This window comes from Trichogramma pretiosum, unplaced genomic scaffold (genome assembly GCF_000599845.2).
Source record: "Trichogramma pretiosum strain Unisexual culture from Peru unplaced genomic scaffold, Tpre_2.0 scaffold51, whole genome shotgun sequence".
Taxonomy (NCBI): domain Eukaryota; kingdom Metazoa; phylum Arthropoda; class Insecta; order Hymenoptera; family Trichogrammatidae; genus Trichogramma; species Trichogramma pretiosum.
Genome location: NW_019641226.1, coordinates 944,063 through 971,365, shown reverse-complemented (window position 1 = coordinate 971,365; position 27,303 = coordinate 944,063). Strand labels below are relative to the sequence as shown.

General features: G+C 43.7%; 1 protein-coding gene across 7 annotated transcripts; it reads right to left on the bottom strand.

Annotated features, from left to right (window-relative positions):
• Positions 1 to 26,683, bottom strand: LOC106648052 (ABC transporter G family member 23). 7 transcript variants are annotated; one of them, XM_023458286.1, is made up of 14 exons: positions 26,622 to 26,683; positions 24,198 to 24,506; positions 6,294 to 6,545; positions 4,658 to 4,972; positions 4,463 to 4,570; positions 3,248 to 3,341; positions 3,012 to 3,179; positions 2,724 to 2,891; positions 2,508 to 2,653; positions 2,028 to 2,434; positions 1,770 to 1,956; positions 1,428 to 1,693; positions 1,273 to 1,359; positions 1 to 1,204 (listed from the first exon to the last, which is right to left on the bottom strand). In XM_023458286.1, the coding sequence occupies exons 2-14, from the start codon at positions 24,269 to 24,271 to the stop codon at positions 990 to 992; spliced, it is 2,487 nt and encodes an 828-aa protein (XP_023314054.1). In that variant the 5' UTR covers positions 24,272 to 24,506; positions 26,622 to 26,683; the 3' UTR covers positions 1 to 989. The 7 variants fall into 7 exon arrangements, with proteins under 7 accessions (XP_023314054.1, XP_023314051.1, XP_014220189.1 ...); XM_023458283.1 differs by having other exon boundaries at positions 26,249 to 26,656; XM_014364703.2 differs by having other exon boundaries at positions 2,724 to 2,858; positions 26,249 to 26,656.
• Between the last annotated feature and the right edge of the window lie 620 nt (positions 26,684 to 27,303).

Here is a 27,303-nt window from a genome sequence, read left to right as displayed (position 1 = left end):
TAGATTTTTTTAGGTTTGTTATTTATTACGAGTTAAATATTAAAACCTACCCTCTAAGTCATGGGCAAGTAGAATCGACAACTGACTTTTTTCGTTTAATTAATAATATTAATTCGTGAATTTCTTATAAATTCTCACACATTCACCTAAATCGCATTATAAACATATAAAACTTATTTACGTGATTTCCTTGTAACAAAAAATGACGTTATTTTTCCTATACACATTTTGCAAGTTTTCCCCCATTTGTTTTTTTGTTTATTACATATGTATATATTTTGTATAACTTATAAATCGTCCTAAAAATTCATTCATATTTATAAAATTATTAACTAAAATGATTAATTTTTCCTCGAGTGCACGAAAAACAAGCAATTCATGACCCATCATTTTTCCTCCTCTCATCGATTGCATTATCATTTAATCAAGATAATGGAAAATATTTAACAGTACGAAAAAATTAGATTTTTCAAATAACATGTAAAGTACAATTAAAAAATAGGTCTTGGCGTATATCGTAAATATATATGCATCATGCCTCGGAGCGTATCACGCGTCCCCGTATACACATACTTATAACAGAAAACAACAGAAAAAATGAAGTATAAGTGTGGCATCGTGGCCGTCATGATTTAACATATACATGTTACAAATATGCGATGTTGAGCAACTTGCATATTACATATGTGTGCCGATCATTGCACCGATCGACTCCGTGCCTTTTAATTATTGTACATACAAAAACACATTCACACGCGCACGCACACGCACATTGACTCGCACAAACACACGGACAGGCACACACGTCTTCGTAGCGGCACGGGCCCGTCAATATTTTCTTCCGTGTGTACAACTCTGCCTTGCCTACATACACAGGTAATTATTTATAATTTCTCCTACGTTCGTTCCTTTCCTCCTTCTCTCTCTCTATATCTCTCCGTCCCTCGTGCGAATCCTACTTTATCTATGGATCCTCTCGATTTATCTCTCTATCCTCGTTTGAACTTGAGTACCAGCAGACTTATCGTCAAGAAAATGACGATCCACGATATGGTCGAGATGTAACCTTTGTAAACGTCGGGCTCGGTTATGCTCCAGCCGCGAGTGAGCATCGAACGCAGAGCCGTAGTCGCCATGGTCAAAGGCAGACAATCGGAGATGTATCGTAGGAAAACGGGCATACCCTCCACAGGCCAGATGACACCTGAGCAAACAAATCCAATCGTCAGCCGAGTTAAAATCAAGAAATGGCGAATAATGATCGACACTTACCGCTGAGCAAAAGAGTCGGGTAAAAGCTGCCGAGGGCCAATTGGATGGCGTTTCGCTCGAGTTCGCAAATTGCCGAAATAACGAAGCCTGAAACAATGGATTATATCGTGAACGATCGAATTGGAAGTGCAAAAGGGAAAGCGGCGGCAACTTACCGAAACACATGCCGCAAAGTCCTTGGAGTATGGTCAGCACAATGACCCAGCCAAGTTCTCCTTTGCACTCGACTCCGAAGACCCAGATCATGAAGATGAGCACCAGGGCGGTCTGGCCGCACATGACGACGAATTGCGTGACCACGTGCGAGAAGAGGATCTCGCCGGGCGAAACACCGGCTACCCAGCTTCGATCCAGCAGGCCCTCCATTCGCTCGATAATCAAAGCCGAGGACGTCAGCGCCACCGCCAAGAAAAACACGATCCTGAAAAGTACAGAGAGACACGTTTAGAAGCGTCTTTTTATAGCTGGGAGCCTAGTTTTCTATATCGTGTACTCACGTGAGAATGACACCAGGAGCCACGAAATCCGTGAAGCTCGGCTCGTTCGATCCGTAAATCGGATCGTTGAACTGCATCGGCACGTCGGCGAGCTTGGGATTTTCACCGCACGAGGTCAACAGGTTCTTGGCAAAGTCCCTGTAGGAGAACTGCAGATTCCGGGCGAGCATCAAGCCAATTTGTTGATCTGCAAAAAAGGAAGGAAGAGTTTAGCCAAAGCCAAAGTTGAGCTCGAGCAGTGGCGGATCGTTGACTCACTGGACATGTCAAGCCAGACGTGAACCTCGCTGTACTCGAAGACATCGTCGTCGACGTTCTTGCCCAGGGCCATTCTCGCGAGTAATTCTTGACTGAAGTTGCCGTAGAAGTATAAAGCTCCCCAAGCTTTGCCTCTCCGCACAGCGTCGATGGCCGACTCGGTGTCCCGATAATACTCCTTTATTAACGTCGAATTATCCAGATGCTTTAGATACTGACAGCTTAGATTTTCGAACGAACATTCGCCGCTGGAAGTGTTCTGCGGCTGCGTCCAGTTGCAATCCTTCGTTTCCCAGATCATTTCGTCATTGACAACGGCTATTTTGAGGTCCGTCGGGTCTCGACCAATGGCCAAACAGAAGAGATTCACCTGCATCACAGGCAGCGCGAATATAAACAACATCACCCTGAAAAAAGCAATCTCGTTAGTATTTCAGTAAAAAATTATCGCTCGTTTTCCTCCATAGCTGATTCGCTCACCCGACGTTTCTCCACATGCGCAAAAAGTTCTTCTGCAGCAAAGCTTTGATCTTGCCCTTGGTCGTAATACTGTAACAATCGGCAAAGTCGCAGCTGTCGCACTCCACGGTCTGCTCTTTAGCTCCAGGCAAGGGTTTTCCATTGAGCTGCGAAGTTTACTTAAAACTTTAGTTTACAATCGATGTGCAATCGATAGGACAAAGTTGGATTACTTACGTCATAATGACTGCCTACCCCATTGGTCGTGTCGTGTATCAAAACCTCCTTGCTCTGATGGAAGTTAAGACCAACGACACCCGACTCCTCGGTCACGTAAACGGGCTCGTCTTTTTTGCCCCAATTCAACGAGGCCTTCGGTCCGGAAACAAGAAACATTTTTGTTTTCTTTGCGAGGTGAACGAGGGATGAAATTTAATGAGCGATTGTTATAACGTTAGGTTGAAATGAGATCGTCGTGGTAATGTAAAATGACGTGAGCATGAAGCTTGAAAGTAATCGACTCACCAGACTGATGTTGTTCGATATATTGAGCTCCGCCGCTGGCTGAGGGTAAGCTCCCTGTTTTCTCGATAGCTTCAGAAATACGTCTTCTAAGGTTGGGCAATTGTAGATTTGTAGTAAGGCCTGGGGCGACTCCTCCGCCAGTAATCGACCACTTCGCATCAAGCCGATCTAACATAAAAAATGTTCCCGTGACAATTTGCTTTTGAACTAGGTTCTGAAAATGCGACACTACTTACCGTATGGGCTTGTCGTGCCTCTTCGATGTAATGCGTCGTGATGATAACCGTTTTGTTGCCATCTTTGGTAATTTGAACCAAATGATTCCAGATGCTGAGCAAAATAAATAAAATAACATGGTTTAAAAATATATAGACAGCGCATATTTAATTGCTCTTCTTCGAGAGCTTTCAATTAACGCTCGCCAAGTGAATTTGTTCACCTTGCGCCCGATCAACATCATTGTCAACTACTTTGACATTCGAGTCAGTCGCTTTTTTTGCATCCTATCGCTGAGAATGTTTTCCTTCTTTCGCGAACGTTAATTCTTTTTGCCAGCCTCGACACCTTAACCTTGCATTTGCGTTATAAAAAAAAGTCGCGCGCTTTACGTGTGCATTCGTAATTTTCTACGTAAGAATATTTTCAGTGACGTACTTTTTTTAAATCGATCAAAAGCTTTTACCACAGTCAAAAAGACGAATGAATAAATAGATGCTGATCAGAGGCCATTTGGAAGTTCGAATGTCAGAAAGGCAAGATGAAAAAAAGATAGATGGCATTTACTTTTTTTTCGCGTCCATAAAAAATTATTCATTAGCGATGCGCACAGTGAATTTTGTGCACCGCGTTTGGCGATAATATAATTAAGGCTTTTTTTATGGCGGCTATTTTTAAGCCGATGAAACGTCTTCTCAAATATGAGGACAAAAAGTCACGTCGTGTACCGGTGAAATCTTATTTTGATAATATCGAAATGAAGCCGTTCGAAGGACGAACGAGCGTATAACACTTAATTTTTTATCCGATCGATTACGCAATTCCGCAAGATTTTTCCTCAATAAACTGCTGGGTGTAATTTGAAATTATAGAGGATCGGCAGTTGAATTACAATCATATCGGAGATAGCAAATTTATTCTTCTAAGTTTGCTGAATTCTGCACGGTACCGAACGATTTTTGTACAACCGCTAGCCTCGTAAAAAAAACGTCAAACATATTAGTCACTTTTACGTCTGAAGTGGAAGAGCGTAGAATATTTATAAGTATATGGTTTTAGCCGTTTAATGAATTAGATATCGAGACGATGACGTTGTTGCGCTTCGACGAATAATGCCGAGTCAGCGATGACGTAGGTGCGTTTGGTGGTCAAATCGATGATCAGTTTGTTGACATTCGCCTTTTCTATTCTAGTTACACTTGTGCGTACAACTGGAAGTGGATTCGATCGCTTACCTCTGTCGAAGAAGGGGATCCACACCGACCGTGGGCTCGTCCAAGATGAGCAGCTCGGGATCGTGCATGAGAGCAACGGCGAAGGAGACTCGTCGCTGCTGACCACCGCTGCGGAAAACAAAAACGAAAAATCGTCAGCAAATCGTTGCTCAAAAAATCTCAAAAACTCCAAGAGAACAAAAGAGCGCTGCCTACCTGAGGTTCTTCACCATTCTGTTCTGGGAGGGCAGGTCGAGGAACTGCAGCAGAAACTTGAGCCTGCCGACGATCTCATCGGTGGTCATGCCGAATATCCAGCCGAAGTACATCATGGTCTCGCGGATGGTGAACTCGCCGTAGAGGGCGATCTCCTGGGGCATGTAGCCGACTCGTTTGCCGGGCACGCCCGAGCCTTTGGTGCCTGGTTTGCCGCCCAGTACCCATATCTCGCCCGAGTTCAGCCGTCGTCTGCCCACGAGGCAGGACAGCAGCGTCGTTTTGCCGCAGCCACTGGCACCGAGCAGGCCGTATCTGCAACAGATCGATCCGAGTGAGCAACGAAAAATCCTCTAACGTTTTCTCTCCCAGCCTTGAGAATTTTTCAGAGAATGCATCGAGCTCGAGCCGTGGCAGCCCTTTCATTTTTTATTGTTCGCAACCGACTACCCGGTATCTTTTTATCGGTTTCATCGCTACTTGCTCGTAAAACTCATCCTCGCGCGGCTTATCGCGTGAAAGCAACTTTATGAAGCCTCATGAAAGTTTTTTCTCGCGCATTTTACCTCTCTTTAATAAGACAATTACATGCAACGAGTCTTTGAAAAATTCGAGACACTTGCAGTAATTGTTTGCTCGAAATAATGACCTTACACGTTTCTTTTAAACATTTCTACTATTATATTGCTGAATAAAACGAGATCGGCCTGTTGCGTTTTAATGCTGAGATATTTATAAAAACGAAATTGCATATATTACATTTAAAAAGACACAATTTTAGAATGTGCGTCGTCCGCGTGATGTATGCGTTCTTCGCAGGCCAGTAAAAAGTGGCAGACCCTGAATTAGTGAACATAACTTTGAATTTTATATTGAAGGTTAAAAACAGCAGGTTTAATTATTTTTGCTGGAATCGCCATTTCTTTGAAGGCTGCAGCGTTATGTCACGTTCTCGCATTAAAAATGTAGCTCCCTACTATACCCTTTGAAATCGACAAAAAGTCAGAAAAATAACGATACAAAAGAAATTGTAAGTCGAGTTTTAGTACTCGTTTGACTTTTTCGCGACTATAAAACGAACAATGATCGGATGGCTCTGTGCAACTGAACTGACAAATTCATGACAAATTTCATTCAAGATGTAGAGTCTGAGCAAAGGATGCGAACGATAAACTGGTTTTGGATAAGAGTTTTGCCATTTTTTTTCGTCAAATATAATTGACTATGGAATTCCAAAGCTTCTTTTTGACAGTATTTGGGATTCAGATTATTTATTAATTTATATACTTTGTCAAACGCAATATTTTTTCAAGTTATCTGGAAATAGTTCAATATAATTATAAATCGCGACGAGCGTTGATAATTTTTAATGCATCGGGATGGTATACGAACACGTGTCGACGTAAATCATTCAATGTATCTTATTTACTCAAGCGCACAGAATCCATAAGTTCCATCGATATCTTGAAATTAAATATTTTACTCGAGCAAACTTGTCCTTTACAAATTCTCATGTACTGAAAATTTTCAGTGCGCAAATATATACTATCGAGCATTTCCTTGGCCTATTTTGCCGATCAAGATTCATGTACGTGAGTAAATTAAAAAAAAAGTGAAAAAAAAATTGATGACTTACATGGAGCCCTTGGCCACGGTACAGTTGAGATCCTGCAAAACGTGATTGGGATTTTTGCTGCTGCCGTAAGTCTTGAACGCGTGCCTGACGCAGACGGCCTGCTGTCGGTTCCATGCTTGGTTGTTGAGGCCCGGAGTGGCTGCGGCTACTACGCTCGTCGGCACCTGAGCCTCCACGTCGGGGCTGGACTGCATCCTTCTCTGCGCTACCCCGTAGGTCTCAGGCTCGACTGTATCTGTTTCCGCGCCGTCGCTGCGGAATGAGAAAATAACAAAATTTCGTTTAGTTCGCGATGCCTCAAAGACCTTGACGAACGTCGAGATTATTTCGATGCTTCGAGGCAAATTTTATGCACGAGTTGTGAAAGCCTTGGGCTCGCAGCTTAGACGCTGCGACGGCTCTCCCGCATTATCAATTCGCGATACAAATGACGCAGCTGCTTTTATTTCCTCGAACGAAAAAAGTTTTCATAGTAACATCGGTCGAGAGTCGACGACATTTTTGACGATAAAAGCGTGGACGAGAGTCCTGAGGCGTTGACGTGGTCAAATTCTAAGCATGTCTCTGTAAAATGTCAACTTTGGCGTGCGTGCACAAGGTTGCAAAGCCTACGTGATAAAAAATAATCATGCGAGTCGATTAAATCATTTCAAAATATGTTTCGCGACACACGTCCGATCGATTCGGGCTCCGATTCATTGTGTCACTCGAATATTTTGCCGATTCTTGCGCATACTAACACGCGCCATCCCATCGTATAGTAGGTAGAAGCGGCTAAAACTTGGTATTGCACGCGACATGATATTGCGTAAACATCGATGGGCTTGATCATATGTGCAGACTGATTTTTTCGCGCGCCTTAAGCGCCGATACTTTCTTTTTGCGTCTAGCCGTACACAGTAGGATATCGTATCGCAAAAGATATCCCACCCTTTTTTAAAATATACACTATCATCGGATGAGACTATCGATGGGTTCGATTTACTTGTTTCTACGGGCGCGCCAAGCTTTTGATTTCTCCAGGCAAAGGCCTGCAATTAAAAATTCTTCAAATAGTTGGCCTTCGATTGCGCAATGCTGCATAAATTTACTCTGCAACACGTAGAGCTATCGATCGGACATTTTCTGATCATTGAACTTGAGGGGAGACGAGGCGGCGAATGAAATCCTCGTAACAAGACGATGGAGTAACGAAGAAGATACCGCGAACTTTCACATCGAGCCTAGTCTATCGGTATGGACTTGGAAGCCAATACTCATGTAGACATTAAAAAACGCAAATATGCCGTGATAAATAGAACACATTCTTATTACGATGGAGAAAAGACGCTTGAACGGATTAGGCATTGTAGAGAGGTCGAACGTGAAGGTAGCAAATCGAAATCATAAAATTTTCTCTCGGATTAATCAGTCCGTACTTGTGAGCCGGACCATTCAATTCGTAGCTCTTTTGATCTAATTGAAATTACGCGAATGTGAGCTAGCGCGCGCTATGTGCGTATACAGATAGGCTTTTTTATTTTCAAGCATAGTGCCTAGAAAGTGAAAGTTTTAATACGGAATCGGAAATCATTCTATCTCGCGGATGAATAGTCGCGCTAATTCCTTATGAAATCGCTCCGAGCTGCCCCGTACACGAGCGCGCGTACACTGCGTATGTTTATGCCGCGCGAACTGACGTCACATACGCCTCGCACATACAACGAATGTAGTTCACCCAAACACACATACACACACATACACACTGGACGCGTCAGCTTTTTTTTCATTTTTTTCCTTTACAATTTCGTAATCAAATTCATTTAAATATTATACCTGTAATAAGCTGCTTATTACGTTCCGCGTGTAAAATTTCATTTCATCGTCGCCCAAGGAGGAGAGAGAAAAAATCATCGCACTTACTTTCCAACATAATACGAAACGCGAACGCGTGATAGAGCGTGTATATCTGCGTATATGTGCCCGTGTGCGTATGGAGTTCAACAACTTGCAGTCCTCGTGGCACATTATGACTTTCGATAATTTCGCTTTCGCATTTTAATAATTACGTCGTGCGCACACATATGCAGAGGCAGCGGCGACGAAGAGCCAATGGGTAAAAGTTATATATAGGCGCGGATTTTTTGTTGTGCTGCGTGGCGCGCCGATCTCGTTGGCAACTGCCGGCCGGGCATCCAGCTGAGAAACGTCCAAAAAAGGATCCACGCGCGTGCAGTCATTCGGCAGGCAAAAATTATGCCCGCGCGCCAAGTGAGCAATATAATGGCCGCTGCGCGCGATTGTCAAAGTATTTCCTTTCACTCGTGCGAGCCGATTCTTCGCTCGCAGCTCGCACATATAGTTATAAAGTCGTGCACGGCTCGATCGGTTTAGCAACGCGGCTATGTAGTTGCTTGTAATAATTGCAGCTCGACAAGTGCGTCTATGCGTGTATTTACGCGCGCAGGATGTTTTTCCCAATCTTCGAGTTAATTCATAGTGTCGCGCGGACTCGTCGATGGCAGGTTTATCCGTGCGTTGAGCGACTGCGGTGAGCGCAACGCGTTTCAAGAAAAACCACCGCCTGCCTGCGAGCGAGAGATATCGCTCTCTCGTGAGAGTACTCGCGATAATCAGTGAGCAGTGGCAGAAAAAGAAAATTATTTATGCATACGTGTAAAATTACGATCGATCGCGCGTTATGACATTGGCTAGTTATGTATCGGAGGCACGGATTCCAAGTTCCGAAATTCAATGAGGGAGAGAGAGGAAGAAATGAACAGCAGCTACGGCCCTCATGGTTACGCAAAGCGAAGCATTATGCGAGCGCCGAATACTGGGCGATCTTGTGCACGACACCTCTTGAGTCGTCTACGAGAAAAGCTTAGATCGAAAAGTCGGATGTTCGTATCGAGCTTGCACTCGATATAGCGAACCAGCCAATAAAGTCGTTTTATATCAATTTGCGTTTTTTACACGGCTTGCAATGATGTAATGCAGATTATTTGTCAAGTGCATCTGCAAGAGCTCCTTCAAATTGTTTTTATTGCAGCGCGCTGAAATATTGCTCGCTTGCGGCAATAATTTTAATTTCCATCCTGCTTCTTGATTCAAAAAAAGTCACGTGAAAATGTGAACTTGAAATCGTTGTCCATCATTTTTAATTGAAGGATCGTCCTCGAGACCGTTTGCTCCATCTCAGTAGACATTATCGACGTACGTTAAAAAGCGAAATTCTGCGAGCAACTGAGCTCGCGAGTAAAAAGTGACTCGTTGCTCGAAGCACGCATACATGTGTGCATTAATTACAGCATGTATTTGTCGCACTACACGAACTCGGCTCTCGGTGAAATCGAGAGTAGCTAGCTGAGACGCTTATGCGAGCGTAATATGAATAATGTGCATGCGCGCAGGCCTGTCTTTGTGCGGTAATCGCGGCACATGCCTCCGCCTGCGCGGCGCTCGCGCTTACGTGAACTTTGATCCTGACAGCTGTCTCTTTGTTTTAGCCTCCAGCGCGAAAGCAGGAAAAGGACTCGAGCTCCGTGTGGGCGTTGAGCTCGCGTCCATTCGCATACATCTTTTTAGCTAATTTCTCCATGTACGTATTGTAGCTGCGCGAATGCTGAGATATAGCAGCGATTTGAAGGAGAGAGAGAGAGAGAGAGAGAGAGAGCAACATTAGATAATAATGTAAGCGCATAAAACGTTCGCGAAACAATTAATTTCTCGGAGGTTTTTGTCGCACTTACATAAGGATTATTAATCGATATGAATACTCGATGCGAAAGTACGTGTTTTATCACTTGAGCCGCGAGCCGAGTGTAAATGCGGCATCAGCTTAGTGCTCCTCACCGTACAATTGCTTTAATTCGTCTACACCATCTTTTATAGTTGACGAAAAAATCAACTCCGGTCCCGCCGACGTTCCGTGTGGCGCGCGCAACATTTTTATTGCGACCACAGAGAGGTGCAACGGTAGGAAAAAAGCCAAGCAAAAAATCCTACCGCTGAAATATCCTCGCGTTTGTCCGACTGAGAGTGTGTATGTGTCTATGTCAGTGTGTTTGTGAGCGAGAAAAAGAAGAAGAAGGTGATTATGCATATGTATGCTAATTTCAGTCGAGTCTCTCTCTGCAGTGAATGACTTAGGCGAGCAAAAAGCACGCGGTAAAATTCCATTCTCGGATCGAAAGAGACGAAACGATGCATACATTGCACACACACACGGCTGATATGGGAATAAAAAACGGCCAGATGTAGAGAGAGAAGCTGCGAGCGAGCTGCTGCTGGCCGGCGACTGCGCTATATATACGTTTCAAAACTTTAATTTCTGACGCACGTGCGCACACGCGATAAAAGCCATTTTTCAAGCTGTGCAAGCGATAGTTATTTTTGCCAGGACGAAAAAGTTTCAAGCCCGTAATATGGAATCTTGTTTAGAAATGTGTTACAAGCTGCAGTTATAAGTACTCGCTTATACACGAAGAGAGAGAGAAAACATTGCACGCAACCGGCAGGGTGGCCGCCGTGCATGGCTTACTTATTGTTATGAAATATAAATTGTCTATTGCGGAGAGTGAGAGAAGTGACTGCCTTTCGGAATCGTAATGGTGCCCAGACCATTTTATGAGAATGAATCCAGGATATCTGGGAAAAATGGTATATAGTGTCGTAACGTTACGAGGATACAGGTCTAAGGCACAATTACGCGCAATTGGGTAACGACTTCCGCATTAAAAGGCGTACGCGCGTATTAGCTGCCTCGCGCACTTTTTCTATATACCATACGCACACGGGAGGCTTTGATGCAATGCGGAGAAAGACACACGGCCAAAGTTACTGCGGCTGCTCCTTTTCCAGCGCGGCCTATCGGCTTTCTTAATCATGCATCCCGCGAGCTTATATAAATGTGGCATAGCGACGAAGCTCGCTGAAAATTTGTCGAAGCAGCACAGCAGCGACGATCGCTCGACAAAATATTGTCGTCGTTAAGTCACACTCTGCCAAAACATCGAAAGCTCCAATTGACAAAATGAAGGCAGGCAGGCACGGGCCGAATTTCGCCGAGCTCGGCAAGAAAATTGAAAATCCAAGCCACTTGCGTAACGACCTGTAGCTGCATTTGTGACGCGCGGTCTCAAAGGAGGAGCTCAAATTTTTGTTTACTCTGGCTCTGACCTACATCGCTCTCGCACGCGCTCGCTGTACTGACCAAATAACGTAACCGTCTTTGTTTTCCTTAGGCATCGATCTCGCTAATGCCATTGTCTATGATGCAGCGAAAATTAACTATTTCCGGACCCGATGACTCAGAGATAAGATATCGAATCAACTACTTGGACGTATCCTAGTCTTTATTCGTATCGTTTCGATCGAAATCAGTATTATCGCTCGAATCCAGCCAACGAACGCTCGCAGCTATTACTAGACAAGTTATAAAAAAAATATTGCAAATTATCAGTTCGCGCATTGAAAAAAGGCAGTAAAGAAACAATGACGCGCTAGTTTCGCGAGGCGAGATTTGATTCAGCTATATATGTATACCGTACTATTTGTAGGCTGCGCGCATGAAAGTAAAGTCCTAGTATACCGGCTAACATCGTTATCGTAGCTTTTGCTCGCGTAGCAGGTGAAAAAGAACGGTAAGGTGTGCCAGATATTCTCCATTCATGCTGCGGACACACGCTGTGTACGAGCAATCGGCAGACATCTCGAGTGTGTGTACTTATACTGGAGCTCGTCGCGTTAAACGGCTGGGCAATCGAAATTTCTAAGACATTTTTCTCGACGCGACACAAGATTTTGCATTGTCCGAGTGACCTGATTCGTTGGAGCTTATTCGGGAGATTCGGCAAAGCACGTATTTTGTCTTTTCAGCAAGACAATTTGCACAACAATTCGCGCACAGCGTGGCGCTGGCAGATTTACGCGTGCTCGGAGTGTCACTCGACTCTCGAGACATACAACGAAGCGAAAGAAGAAAAGTCGACGCTTAAAAAGGTAAACACGCCAGTACAATAGAGCGTATATGATTTCTCTCTTTCTCCTCGTCCGAGTGCACATTGACATCGACGGTATGTGCAGGTATAATCGCGACAACTATAATGCGCGGTGAGTGCACCCACGAGACACGATCGATGGACTCGATAGTCTCCCTCTCGTGCCACAAGTAGTCGCGTGCACTGACCGCCTACGCACCAGCACACATTTTGACCCCTGAAGTTATAAGCGATCGAGAGGTTTTGCTATGACGATGACTATATTATGAAGGAGAAATTTACTCCTCTCCAACCAAGGGTGTGAATTGAGTGATAAGGTGACTGGTGCAAGTGCAAGCTAGCACCTACCTCGTGGCTGCGCAGCGATAAAAATGATGCAAGTTTAGAAAATCTAATGCCGCACCGACAACGAACACACAACGTTGCGTCAGTGCACCTCGAGGCCCGACACAACCATTGTAACGAGTTATTATTCAATGTATGTGTAATTTTACCTGCTGCCGAGAGCCATGCATGTTGCGAAAATCAATCCACCGCCAGCCGGTAGGCACTTTTTCGATAATTTGCACGAGCAGCCACTTATCACGGCTCGAGTGCTCGAGCGGCAGCGCGCCGATCTTTTTCCGCGCAATCATACCATTTATACATTGTATGCGCGTCCGATCCCGTGGCGAGTCCACGGCTTACTGCTCCACAGGAAAAATGTGTGCGCGAATGCGACGAGCTGGCCGGCAAGGGTGCCAAGGTCACCGGCGAGAAATCGATCGGGGAAGGGAGCGACGAGCCATTACGGCCTAATCGTCCTCTACCGTCAACGAGCGATATGCGACGAGAACTTTAAAAACTTATAACGCGATTAATCTATAGTTTCAAATTGCCTACAACTATCTTCATTATGTGCCACAAATTACAGTATAAAGTTGCCGAGTAAACATGTTGCTTTGGGTACATTGTTATCGATCGGTTTACGCGTAATAATGCCGAAAACAACTATTACGGAAACAAATACAGTCTCTAAGTCGATTGCGAGAAGATAGCTCTTGGCTTACTAGAAAACAGGCGTATGAATCTTGGACTCTTTCGCACCAACTCGAGTATTTGCACTGCGTAGATATTTTCGACGAAAAAGTCGAAATCGAACCAATTCGCCAAGTAATCAAGTTTCGATAGTTTTAACGATCGTGCGATAATTTTCAGCAGCTCGTTCGGCTAAACTTTACTGCTAAATTTTCGCCGCGAAAAAAGAAATATATCTCAATGCGTGCATCAGCACAAGTCGCAATTATGTATTTCGCCGTTTGAATGGCCTACGCGGAAAAGCTGCGTTGCACGCTCGCTGCCGAGTGAAAGTGCATCGAGTCTCTCTCTCTCTCTCTCGCTCGCTACTCGTGCTCTCTTGTTTCTCGAGATGCTCGCGCGGTGCACGCAAACTCGGAGCTCGACAACGACTACGCGCCGCGCATCTTTCACTCGCCGAGCGAATCCGCTCTTTTTCCCTCTAATTTTTTACACGTCGTTGCTTTCCCGATGAGTTATCGATTATTAAGTTCGCCGATGAAAAGTTTGACGGCTGCACTTCTTTTTTTTTTTTTTTACGTTAAAATCAAGAAAGTCTGGTAAAGAGAAAAATGTATTGGTTGGACGAGGCGTCGCTGAGCTATTATTGCGTAAAGACAAACAATTTGAACGATGTTCATTCACCCCGGCTCTAATCCGAGACGAATGAGATATAATTTCGAACGAAAATGAAACGTTCCAGGAGAACGTCTAGCTCGGAGCACGAGGTTACCAATTGAGCTGGTCTAAAAGCAGATATTATAGCGGCCGAGCGGAGCGATTTAAAAATTTCTAAACATTATGTCGCGAATATAACGTGGCCGAGCAAATCTGCTGCTGGCTGCACTTCTCGTAAATAGTTATAGAGGAAACGCGCGCTCGGTGCACGGCTATGTGCCGCGGCCGACCAAAGATAAATAGACTCGAGTTTTTTCCACGCGGATAGACGGAAACGATCCGCGAACGTATACACCTTGCAAATTGCGCGCGCGCGAGAAAATAGCCACTCGCCGATTTGGAATCGTATACGCAGCATAATTCGACGCGTACGTACACGTAACGCTACTGCACAAATAAAACGGCTCGCGAGCGCCTCCGTAATTCGTATTATTAATTATTTATGTCCTCGCGCCGCACAATGTGTGGAGAGGGGTATACGATTGATTCTTTAAGTAATCGATATGTAACTCTTGCTGTGCGCTGCGATGCTCGACTCTTTATTTATTGCTGACCGATGCGCATTTTTCTTGGCATCTCTGCCACTGTGCCAATCAAAATCATCGCACTCTTTTTCTTTTATTATATTTTACGTTCGTCGAGCTAGTCGTCGAAATAACAAATTTTTCGTCCCGGGCTCAAGAGTGAAATAATCATGAGAATAAAGAGAGAGAAAAAGTCGGATTTTTGACGAATAATGCTCTTTTTCAAGTGAAAGCTGTGGATGTGTTAATTAAAGCCAAGTTTTTTATGTTGGCCTATCGCGAATGAAAAAAAATGTAGCCATTACGTATTTTTAGTATTCCGCGAGATGTCTCAAGATATCTCGTCGAATATTGCAAAATGGCAGGAGGCGCGAGTAGCCACCGTTAAATACATACACGCGTGTGCTGCCGCAAATTTTTACTGTTACTTTCATTGTCAGTCGCGGTGAGCATCGAATTCGCAACGATTCCTCATCGCGCCATCTCTAATCTTGCGGCAAGTCGAAGTGAAGAAAGACTCGGAACTCGTTCCTCTTTTCTCTCTCTCTCTCTCTCTCTCTCTCCTTTTTTAATAATATTATTCAACAGCGATGATCGCTGACCGAATTCCGCAGTCGATCAAATCGAAGAAAAAAAAAAGAGAAAGGTACGAAATGACCAAATCTTTCCTTCCAATTGAACTATGTAAATCGCAGCAATCGCGGCTTTCTAGGCCCACGAGTTTTAAATTTAAAGGGGCTCTCATTGTTAGAGCTACTGCAGCTAAGAATTGGCCGGGCGCGAGCGAAGCATCGAAGTCACTGGCCAAACTCGTCGTATTATATGCAAGCCGATCGAGGCGATGTTCGTGCTAGCTTGCCTCATTGCGACATATCTGAATTTAACGAGTCGGCCGAACGAATATCATCATTGCATGACAAATATTTTAATGAGATCGATTTATGTCGGTGGAATCTTTCCCAAAACTTTCTCGGATAAGTAATTTTGGTATCGATACAGGCATTGGCTAATCGCGTAACTTCGCAAGCTCATCGCAAGAGACGTACGCCAAGTATTATAAGTAAGCGGAAAAATTGCAAGTAATGCTCACGATCGAGTGAATGAAAAGGCCAGGCTAAAATCACGGATTCCGAATTTTCGGTGCGTAATTGGCTACAGGATGTATACCTGGTGTTGTTGCGATGGACGCGATGTCAAAGTTCGCGATTATCTTCAGTCTCGATCAACTCTCAACACAACAGAGGGCACACTCCTTATATTCACTGGACGAGGTAAAACGAAAAATTCGAAAAAGTCGATCAATTCGTCACGCACCAAACTTGTGTATGATATTTTTGTTTCACAGCACCAACGTCATCTCCTCGACAGCGAAGAATAATCACTAGGAACAAACGACGACTACGAGACAATTACAAAACTCGAGGCCTATTGGGTAGTAGAGCACCGGCACGATTCGTCAGAGTCCTGCCACGAGACTGAAAAAGGTGTCTTTGAAATTTCAAGACTTGGCCTCTGACGCGCGTATATCGGCGTTGCTCGTCTCGCAGCTCGCTCGCTCCCACCACCGGCGGCCGATCGAGCGCGCGCGCGGCACATTTAGCAGCAGCAGCTCCTTTCTCTCCTCTTTGAGCGCCGCTAAGGCTGCCCGCCAAAGTATATGCCCCTTTCTTAATAACATTCGCGCGCGCGCGTGTAACAATACCTCCCGATGCCCGGACAGCGGGCTACATTGCTCCTGTATGCCTATTGCGCTCACCCACGTACAAATGACCAATTTCTCGAACGATCGACCAACTGTTGGAGCTATAGCGAGCGGCTGATTCGAGTTTTCCGGTACTTTCCGCGGCTGGAGCTTGTTCCAAACTTTTGCGCGCGGCTTTTCCGATTCGTTACAGGGAGCTTCGCCGGATAAAAAGTAGTTGCAAATGTATGTATAGCATAGGAGTACCGGTACCAGCAACTGTATGTGTGCCTCGAGCCGCGCATGGACATTATACAACGCTCGTAACGAGCTGCCCCGGCAAATAATCCTATGTAACTATATTACATCCGCGCCAACGGGCCTGGATTACGAAACTTTACGCTATTTTCGATAATACCCATATGTATGTACATAGCTGTGTTTATAAAATACATAAATATTATGTGAGTGTATACATGCTACGAGCTCCGAATGAACATTGTTGAGATTATGTTGTATGTATTCGGCGTCGGAGGTTATTACGTAACTCCAAACTATACGACGTGCGAATAGTGCTGAATCTCTCGAGTGTATCGATTCCAACTGCGTGCAGTACTGGAAGATCAATCAAGCCTCGAGCTATTAGTACGACTCCTTGGCGCGGCCGATGTGGCGTCGTACGGCCCGCGTCAATATGCACGGCCGATCGTCGCGATCGTCGTCCGCCGCGGCTCTAAATTCGGACCTCATGCCCGTCCTTTGCACTCGCGTAACCGCGACAATGGCTCGTGGTACGCATCGATTTCGTTGCATCGCGAGGCGACTTTCCTTCGTCTTTTTCCACGCAACGGCCGTCGTGCTCGCAATGCATTACATGATCGGCAAACGCCATGGCTGTTTATGCAGCGTGGCTGCATATATAGGCGCGCGCAACGCACGTGTGCATGCGCGCGAGTAAAAAGAGCGACGACGGCCGCCGCCGCGACTGCTCGTCTCGTCATTAATAATTCTTTGTTCTCAAACGCGAGAGACCGCAGCCGAACAAAAAAGCAGTCAAGCTTCTGCCGTTTTTCTCCTCTCTTTTTGTCGGGGGGCTCGATACAGCGCGCGCGATCGATATCCTCCTCACGTTTTATTGCGCAGAGGAAAATTTCCCGAAAACTATATTACATCCAGGCTCGTGAGAGCAACGAGATGAGGTATTTTCTCCGCTGGATCAGCTCGAGAGGAAAATATAAAATAGATCGCTGCCGAGAGGTCGTAAATTATAATTTATGCGTCAACGTGCGCGGGTTTACCGATGACGATCTCTGGCCTGCGCGCGGATAGGTCGACCTCGCGCGTGCACAACCTGCATACGCGCTCATTTATATATATACCTATATACGCATTGGATGTCGCTCGTTCACGACACTGATTCGCGTAATTCGACTGCGCAAATTCGACTTCTCATTTTCTCTGCCTCGAACGTAAACCATCGACTCGATGACTCATCCGCTTGGCAAGTCTGCCTTGAGCCGCGAGCTCCTGTCCTGCAAACCTTGTCGACTCGCTGCACCATGAGAATCGCTGAAAATTTCCACCATTTCCATCCCCGACGTAGCGTATTGAGATATTGAGAATGAAAAGATCGAGTCCAACGTCCTATCGATTCATCATTGCCTGCGCGTGGAACTTTCCTCGCAACAATTATTACGTTCGTGACAAATTATGCCTCCCTGCTTACAAGCTTGCTCACGAGATTTTTTCGCAAAGGGCAACACCTGCGAATCCTCGCTTCGCCATGCAAATAAAAAAGTCTCGTGGATATTCGTTGCTGAGTATGCGATACCATGAAATAATTTCCCACCCATTTTTCTCTTCCCGGAAGCTTAATGAAATTTTAAATATCAAGTACATTTTCGTCGAGTGCACTTAAAATTTATGAATTACGAGATGCAAGTAGAAAGACTATCAATCTATCAATTATATTCATTGAAAATATTTTATGGGCTCAGGTGAGAGAGAAAGAGTAAAAACTTAAAGAAGAAACGCTTATTATTCTTAGAGTTTGAAGGAAATCAACATAGAAGACAAATTAGAAATAAATTTTTTCTTCTCAAGTGCACATGAAGCCGAGTAGGCATCGTTATCGCTCGCACACAACCACAAGTGAATTTTTTGTCGCACAGAGTATGATTATTGTCAAAAGAAAAACGACCTCCGGCAAAACTCATCATCCAATGAAAACAAGAAAAAAACACCAACGACAAGAAGCCTTGAATCGCCTTGAGAATGAAATGATATGATAATGGACAAAGTCCGGATGTAATTTGAAAGGGACACGTGAAAACTTATATCCCGTTTCAGTGCTCGCGTTTTATTCTAAAGTTTTTCTGTTTTTAATCAATCGATAATTGGTAAAAGGTACTTTGAGAAAATTAAATTTTAATGGCGTCTCTTAAGGTAAGCCAGAGTCGCAGTGCGTCGCGTGTCGCTGGATCGACGAAACAGTCATTATATGTGACTCGAGATATTTGCAAAATGCAGAGCATGAATCGTAGCAAACATCGCTATTCAAAATAAAGTTGCAAATTTCAAGAACGCGGCTCGTTTCCAAGTCGTTGAGCGCGTAGCAATGTTTACTTTATGATGATTCCTCTTCTTGGCCTTTACTTATTTTTATATTCAGATTAAGGAAGGACGATTCTTTATCGAATCGGAGTGGGTTTAACAATTTTTTTTTTTTTCGTTATGCATGGACGTATTTTTTATGTCAAAGGATTGGAAGCATTCATTTCACAAAGTTTTTACTTTTAGCATGAATCGAAACGATCAATCAATTCCTATTGATATACCTAAAAAAAAACTTAATATTATGAAAAAGCTTCCATTGAATTGTTGAAAAAGATCCACTAGTCCACGGGCCACAAAAATGTAAAGCTTATTGAAATATTATAATATTTTATGTAGAGATGCATGAAAAGTAAGTTTGAATGTTACATGTATATAATGGTACATGCATCGGATTTTATTGAATTCAATCAGTAAGTAGAGTTGTAGTGAAAACGAGTAAATATAATGTTTTAATACAAAATATCTCCTCAATTGTTGTAAATGTCTAGTTATGTAAAATAATTATACCATTATAACTAACGATCGAGTCATGCTGTAAAGAATTCAGTCGTTGGTTTGAACGATCCATTAAAATGTTAAATGAATTAATTATTTAAAAGTGACTTTTTACTCCGACTGCGTCACAGAACATATAAAATTTAAACTAACTGCAATTATGATAGACCACTAAATTGCTCTGCAATAATATTATTGTAAGTTCAGTTGCAATTTGAATAAAAGAAGCATAAACGTGTCTGAAGCATTAACATTATAATTAGCTCCCTGTAAAACCAACAGTTATGAGACACCTTTACTATCACATTTTTTGCTATAGTTTCGCATCAACATCAATTTAAAAGTAAACGGACGTAATTGTGAATTGATTGTTTTCGTATCAATAGAAAAAGCCATAAAAAGCTACATTTCTTAGTTTGGAAATACTCAAATAAGGAACTGTTGTAAACATATAAATGATTAAAGGAATTTTAAAAATTTGAAGGTAAATCGAATCAGGTGTTAAATTCTATTCGAGGTAAAGACAATTACTCAGTTATCGATCGATCGTAGTTATTTATGATTTTTCTTCGTCAACTTTCTTCACAGCTCCAATTGAGAATATTTAGGTAGTCTTGGACAGCGAAGATTTGTCAGTGGCAAATGCAAAATTGACAAGTGCAAAGACACCTGTCCACAATCCTGCGAACAATTAGTTAACCCTGACTTCGCGACTCGGTGAACGCATTGTATTCTTCATTCAAGTTCACGCGAGTTTACACTTTTCCAGCAGTAGTACATAATGCACGCATCGTCTTTATGACTATTGTTTGCCAAGAACATCGCGCGTATTTCATTGTTTTCTTCTACTGAAATTGATGTGAATTTCCAGATTCCTGACGATTTGTTTTGAATTATTCAGACAATGTGTCAGAGAGAATTATCTTTCTTTTTCACGTATTTCATATTTTGAATCCAATATTATTTATTCTTCATTAAAATTTTTATGAGCTTTTATGATTACTAGGATGAATATTTTAACTGAAAGGAAGCATGAACTAAATTCGAACGTCTTGTCAGATGCTCAAACGTCGAGCAGAGGAGATTTGTGATGTATAATAACAACTGCTCTAAGGTTATTTAATCGTCCTGTACATGTATATTATAGTATATTATATACGCATCTACATGTACACGTAGAGGAACACGAATTATTACGTCAGTTGTTATAGTGTATGTGCACGTGAGTTGCACAATTGCCGTAGACGGCGGCGGTGGCTGCATGTACGTATACCACATACACGCGTTACTTCGAGAAAGCTATAGGTGGCCTCCAGCGGCTCAACAAACGTAATTTTTCCTTCTTCTTTTTTTCACCCGTACGTAGCCACAATCTGACGTCATTGATTATGATGTCGACAATTGAGCTCGGTTTTACCCTTCACGTAATTTCAGTTCCATACATCCTTGCCTTCGCTGCTTTTCAGGTGGCTTCGCTAGTAAGGATATTCCTTGGCGAATCTTTAGTTTGTTATTTCTATTCTAATAAATGACTATTCGAATAAATGACTTTCTAACGTTTTCCTAACTCGTAGTAAGTTTTGTTAAAATGATTATAATTTAATTTTTCGCGAGGTCAAGTCAGGATGAAATCTTTTAGATTGTAAATTTTAAATGCAAACAGTAGCAGATAAAATAAAAAAGAATAAAAATGATTTGACAGAAAAATAACGTGTCTTGCATGCAAATGTTTCTATTCGAAGCGCGAACGTACATTAAACCACGAGGATATGATGATTTGTTTAGTTTGTCAACGATATATATGTACGAGGCATAGCAAAAGCGATGACGAAAATAACTTGGCTAAATATCGATGCAGTGAACAATCTCAACTGTCGTTTCTATTCAATTACGATTGAATTCATTTTACCGCTGATGATTTATCTTCAACAGGGATAAGATGATTTCACACTCAAGTAAAAGAAGAAAATATACAATTTCTACCTTCTCGACTATGGCTCGTTTAGTATTTTACTTGCGTATCGAGCTTGACTATGCTATGGTAATCTTTGTACCACAAGATAAGTTGCATAAGTTGTCGCGCACTCGAGAGACAAGTGCGTTTGACCAAAATTGTAATGGTAAATTAACGGAGAAACTCGGATGGCGCGTCTCATAACAGAATTCACTTATTTTGCGGTGGTGGTCATAATCATTTTGTCGAATTCCAATCGATGAAAATATTGATTAATAAATATTGTCACATCGATCTTCGCGAGCCAATTCCTGCCCTCCTAGATCGAAAACTGCCGTTGCAAAATAATCGTCTCGTTTATTGCTGCGACAGTTCGATTCTCGATTTAGCAGGCTGATTCGAGGACAATTTTTCAGCTCGCGCGAATATTTATAAAATCGGCGTGTGTATGAAACGCGAAAACGTGAAAGTGGTCGGTCCAGCTGCTGCTGCAAAGATTACGTAAAGCCCAGGAAGAGACACAAATGTTCGCGACATACTCCGTGGCACGATAATAATGACGGATACGATGCGAGAACGTTTAGCGTAAGAAAGTTTGATCGAGCCTGCAGAATATAATTCGCTTGATATTGGCCAGCTATGAAAATTAATATGGCCAAATGACTATTTAGTTGTAGTTTTTGTTTATTTCAATGTTCTCAAATAAATCGGGTTTGAGAAAATTTACTAATTGAGTGTTTTTCGATTATCCCGAGCCAGTTGAAAAAAATTAAAAATCAAACATCCTCCGATCATGGATCGGTATTTTACATAAGATTTTCGCGAGTTGGCGTCATTGTGCTGCCATCTTTGGCGCTATCCTTAAAGCTCACTCGCAAATGGTAAAATATCTCACTGAATTACCGGTCAGAATTTTCCGAGGCGTTGAGATTACAAGAGCCAATGGCTCGGAATGATGCGTCGAATGACTTTCCACGCATCGCGCGAAAAAAGCGATAAATAACGTATAGAGACAGGTTCGCGAAGAAACATTGGACGAAGCGACGAATTACGTCGTCGATGAATTTTTGCACCTTTCACCGATACCGAGGCTGCAAGGCTACGTACAAAGAAATAAGAATCCGCGATGTGAACACGAGCCAAGTACACGCACAGGCTAGCAGCAGGCTATGATATTGTAATTTTCATTGAGCCGCGGAGATAAATAATTGTACGGCTCATCGTTGGCGGCAGTATCAATTATGTAGACCAGAGCTTATCGTTCATTATCACTTGCTAGAAAATTGTCGGTGCGTTACACTCTGCGCACTTGACACGCTAGTAAAGTACAAAAGCATAGTTTGTAAACTTTGTCGTCGGAGATAATTCGATGCTTTCGATACGCGTGCACGCGGCGATAATCAGTGAAATTACACGGCTCCAAGAGAGAAAGAGATACACGCGCACGATATGGAGAAAAAAAATTACATCTCTCGATGATGAGCGCGCAGCAGCGTGCGCGCGTACTTTTATTTATTTAACCGCCGAGCCAACGGCAGAGATGCGCACAAAGGAATCGTTTAATACCGATTTGTCATTGTTTTGCAAGGCTCGGCTTAATAGTTGAGGGAATTTTTTTCTTCTTGTTTTTTTTTTTTTCAACAAAAATAAATGGGCGCGAATATTTGACGGCACTTGTTTTAAAAGCGCTGACGTATTCGTGTGCCTCTGCGCACATGCGAGGATTATTTTTGCACGAGGCAGATCACTATTGTTGTCATAATTGCAGGAAATGTCAACATATTGATGAAGATAAAATTCACTCGCATTCGGATCAACTTTTATCTTTTTATTTACATTACATGTGAATCAAATTCAATAACTATGAAACAAATAGTAACGCTATGTAGCGCAATAAATTCCTTTGGCGTATATGACATGCTAAATTATTATATCTATAGATTAGAAACGCTAATTCACTTGACGCCAGTCGCCGCGAGAACACAAGCGAAAATTTTACGCTAGAGCAACAAAACGTAAGACCAACTTGAGTTCGGATTGTGAAAATGCAAGAAAATGATCGATCACGCCGAACCCAATGGTTATTTCTTGGGTTTTTCTGCGGTTTGCAAAAACCTACGCACAGCATCGTCGTCGCAAAGTTTTGAAATTAGTTAAGGCGGTCGATCGACGTGTGTGTGTGTGTGTGTGTGTGCTCAAGTATTTATATATTGGAAAGTCACTTAGGTAAGAAGTGGCCGAAGCGCGTTGACTTTTCAGGCGCGGTTCCGGCGTTTCCTTGCAAAATACTAGGTATTACGTGCGCGTGTGTGCGTTGCTTGGCGCGCGAGACAAGACCGGTTTGAAAATTGTCTCGTTCGGCTCGGGCCTCTTATAGATCGAAGGATTTCGGCGGCGAGCTGCAGCTGCATCGTTTCCTCGTTAACTCGTCGCCAGCTCGACCAACTGATCCCCACCTACAAACCAACCACCATCTCTATGTTTTCCACATATATCACTAATTATACATCCAATCACACATGGATCCTTGGCATCGATTTTCATGCAAAACACACGTGTCATGGAATTCCCAGAGAATCTATACGATAATTAGCTTTATCGGAGTATTACAACAAAAAAATCGTCGTACAGAGTATAACGAGCTGATTTTGTAATATGCAAGCGTTGCGTGACCTACGCATAAAATTTTTTTTTTTTCGTCGATCGCCTCTTAATTATTACGCTTTAAAAAAGTAAGGAATAAAAAAATTGAATTAACGAGGTATTTGCAGTCTCGGCTTTGTTGACATGTCATCGTCGTTGGGTCGGATTTTCCGCGGAAATCGATATCTCGTGAGCGACGAAATAACGAAGGGGCGTTATTAGGATCGACCGGCACACGATCGCACGCTGCTCCGAGTCGCTTCGAATTCAACTCACCTTATGATGCCGTTGCTCCAACTGAAGAGCCGCCTGATGTTCTCTCGCTGCATCTCTTCTTCCTTGGTTGGCATTTTGTTTTATCGATAGAAAAATTACTCTAGTACAAACATACGAGGAAGCGAAATCTATGGCACTCGGCGTCTCTCGTGTCTATAATGGTATCACTCACTTGTTTTCACTCTAATGGGCGCATACGAGCTCGCGTGTTTGTATTCACTGGTCTCGTAAAGTACTACACATATATCGAGCACAGTCTCTCATCTTACAATGGCTCGTTGCTTTTTCTCCTTATCCTTCGGTAAAACACTGCAAAACGAAGATTCAATGAGCATGTGCATGAGAATCCTCCTGCATGTGGAGCCAAATGGTGATGATCGCTAACACAGAGGCGAGACTGGGTCGTTTTTGCATAAGTACAATGACGCGCGTACTTGGCTTATGGAATGAAAGGAGTATAAAGGAGAGGAGAGATGGCACAAACGTCACCATTGCGGTCGAGCCGCGAGAAAATTCATGCGTCACGTCAATATATAGCCGCGCGCGCGTAAGGATAATCGTAATTACTCCAGCTGGCTTGGGATTTCGTGTCGTAATAGCGCGTCAGACCATCGAATCCTTCTTTCCAGTCGTAATTATACGACGCAAACCACCCAAGCGAACTGCGTAGTAACGCGAAAAAGGATGCTCGAACGTAGTTTTTTTTTATCTAAAAACATGGCGATTGCGAGGATCTGTTGGGGCGGTCACTTAGCTTTTAATTTAACGCGGTAAACAAGCAAATGCACTCGGCAAACATATGCCCGAGACAACACGAGCCAAGACGCTTAAAAAAATTATAATAATTATCATCTTCTCCTTTCGCGCGAATAATCCCGAGTCGCGTTGCAGCGCGTAGCCGAGCTGCGCAGGTGAAAGTCTCGGGCCGAGCCGCTGCAGTCCGCAGTCGTCGAGAAAATATGCCTTTGCTGCTCTCGAAGATGCGTGTACGAAAAAATATAGGCAAATACTCCTTCGCGGCGATTATTCGGACTGCAGCGGCATAAAAACGGAGCACAATTGTCTTTCGATTCTCGGATGGTCGCGATCTCGCGTACATATAATGCCTGCGCATTTACGGATACCTCAAGGCTGCAGTCAGGCCTCCGAACGATACTTTAAATTGGGATAATGCGCGTGTTGTTGCTACGCGCGCACGAGTAGTATATATAACACGAGTAACACGACGATTTTCATTCCGCGGCGGTGAAACTGGATCGGCCAGTTTTTTTCAGTCTCCCTCTCTCGCGGCGATCGCGACTCGCGGCTCGACAACGCGATTCACGAAAATAATCATTTTGCCTATATCTCGTCGCTCGTAGTTTTATTGCTGATTTTAGTCGGCGGCCGAGGCGCCTCGACGAATCGTCACGCGTACCCGTGAGAGACACGGTTTTACGAGGCCACGCGCGGATACGAAAAATCGCAAGTACGCAGCCGACGATTCATTCGGGCCAGAATTAATGGAGTGCGTATACGGCTCGAGTTTGACGTATCGGCCATGTGCTTATATTTCTCCGCGGCATGCAGAGGCTAAGCGTGCGCCCAAGAAAAATGAGAAAATTCCATGAGTCGGGCGCTACGAAACGGTAAACATCCTTGTGCGGTCTGCCTACAAATGTATTACACACTACACATCGGACCAGCTACGTATATACCGAATGGCACTCGCACACATAGACACCCGCACGCAACTGTATACGTCCTATATTAGCGACTCTCGAGCATGCATATCGTATATTCGTGCGAATTTTTTGCTCATTTGGCAAATTGGTGTCCTTTGCTCCGCAGCAGAAACGAGTCGACCGCAGTCGAGAAACGAGAACGACTCGAGGCTCACTCGCGCACACGCACTCACATACACATACACACACACACACATACACACACAGACGCCCATTTAGCATGTGTATAGCGAAAATCACCTGTGACTCCTGCGAATAACACAACACAAACACTTGTTGCGGCTATATATGTATGAAATTAGCCTATATGTATATCGCTAGACGTACTACACACTTTGATTGGGTTTTAATGAATCGCGGATCAGTGACTCGTGATTCACAGCTTATACGATCGACAATGCTCCGTTGCTTTGTTTGTGTTGTTTTTTTTCCTTCATCCAGCTCGGATCGAAGCTCGAGCCGTCGAACTTTCGGCTCGTCGAATCGTTAAAACACACTCGATACTTTTTTGTCGCGTTGGTAAAAAATTTAAATTAAAAAAAAAAAAAAAACAGCTCGACTCGGAAGCAAAGTCGGAGGACGCCGTGTCTAGTCGCGAGTATACGTAGGAGCAACAAAAAAAAAAACAAGACTCGAGGCGAAAAAAAAATAGGTGGCAGAGAGAGAGAAAGAGAGACAGAGACGAGTCGAGCAGCCGTACCGTCTGAAAGTGATCCTCGGACTGACGCTCGGCAGTCGGCGGTCGCTCGTCTGTGCCAGTGTGTTGCCTCTCGTTCGCTGCGCGACGTTAGTTTACGTGTGGGTCGCGCGCGAGCGAGCCGCGACTAGCTGCCTGTAATATCGCGTATATGTGCGTATATGCCTCTGCCTCGTGCGTCGCGTTCACCTGCCTCCTGCAGTAAACCTGCAATATACCTGCCGCATGTACCTGTCTACCTGCGAGTCCGTATAGGGACGGGTGCTCGAGTCGCGCGCGCGTGCATAGATCGACAGTGGGCCGTGGACGCGCTACGCTCTCGCACCGATATCTACGAGAAGCTTCCCCGACTATTTTTTCCAACTTCCAATTCTCACTTTTGTTTATTTTTTCAAAAAACATATTTTCTCTTCATTAGGCGGACTAATGTGCATGTTTTTCCATACCGATCGTTGATATATCGTCGACATCGCTTTGACACCTGAATAACGTAATTGCCTGGCAATTAAGCAGATACGGGGCTTTCTCCGCTCGCAAGAAAACGTAAGAATATTGACATTATTATCGCGATGAGTGCGTGAATCGCGCGCTAATGCCTGTCGCAGCGATTTCCATGCCTGAAATACTTCTGTACAGACAGACGGGCGCACTGCATGCCGATCTGCACTCGCGACTCTCGAGTGCC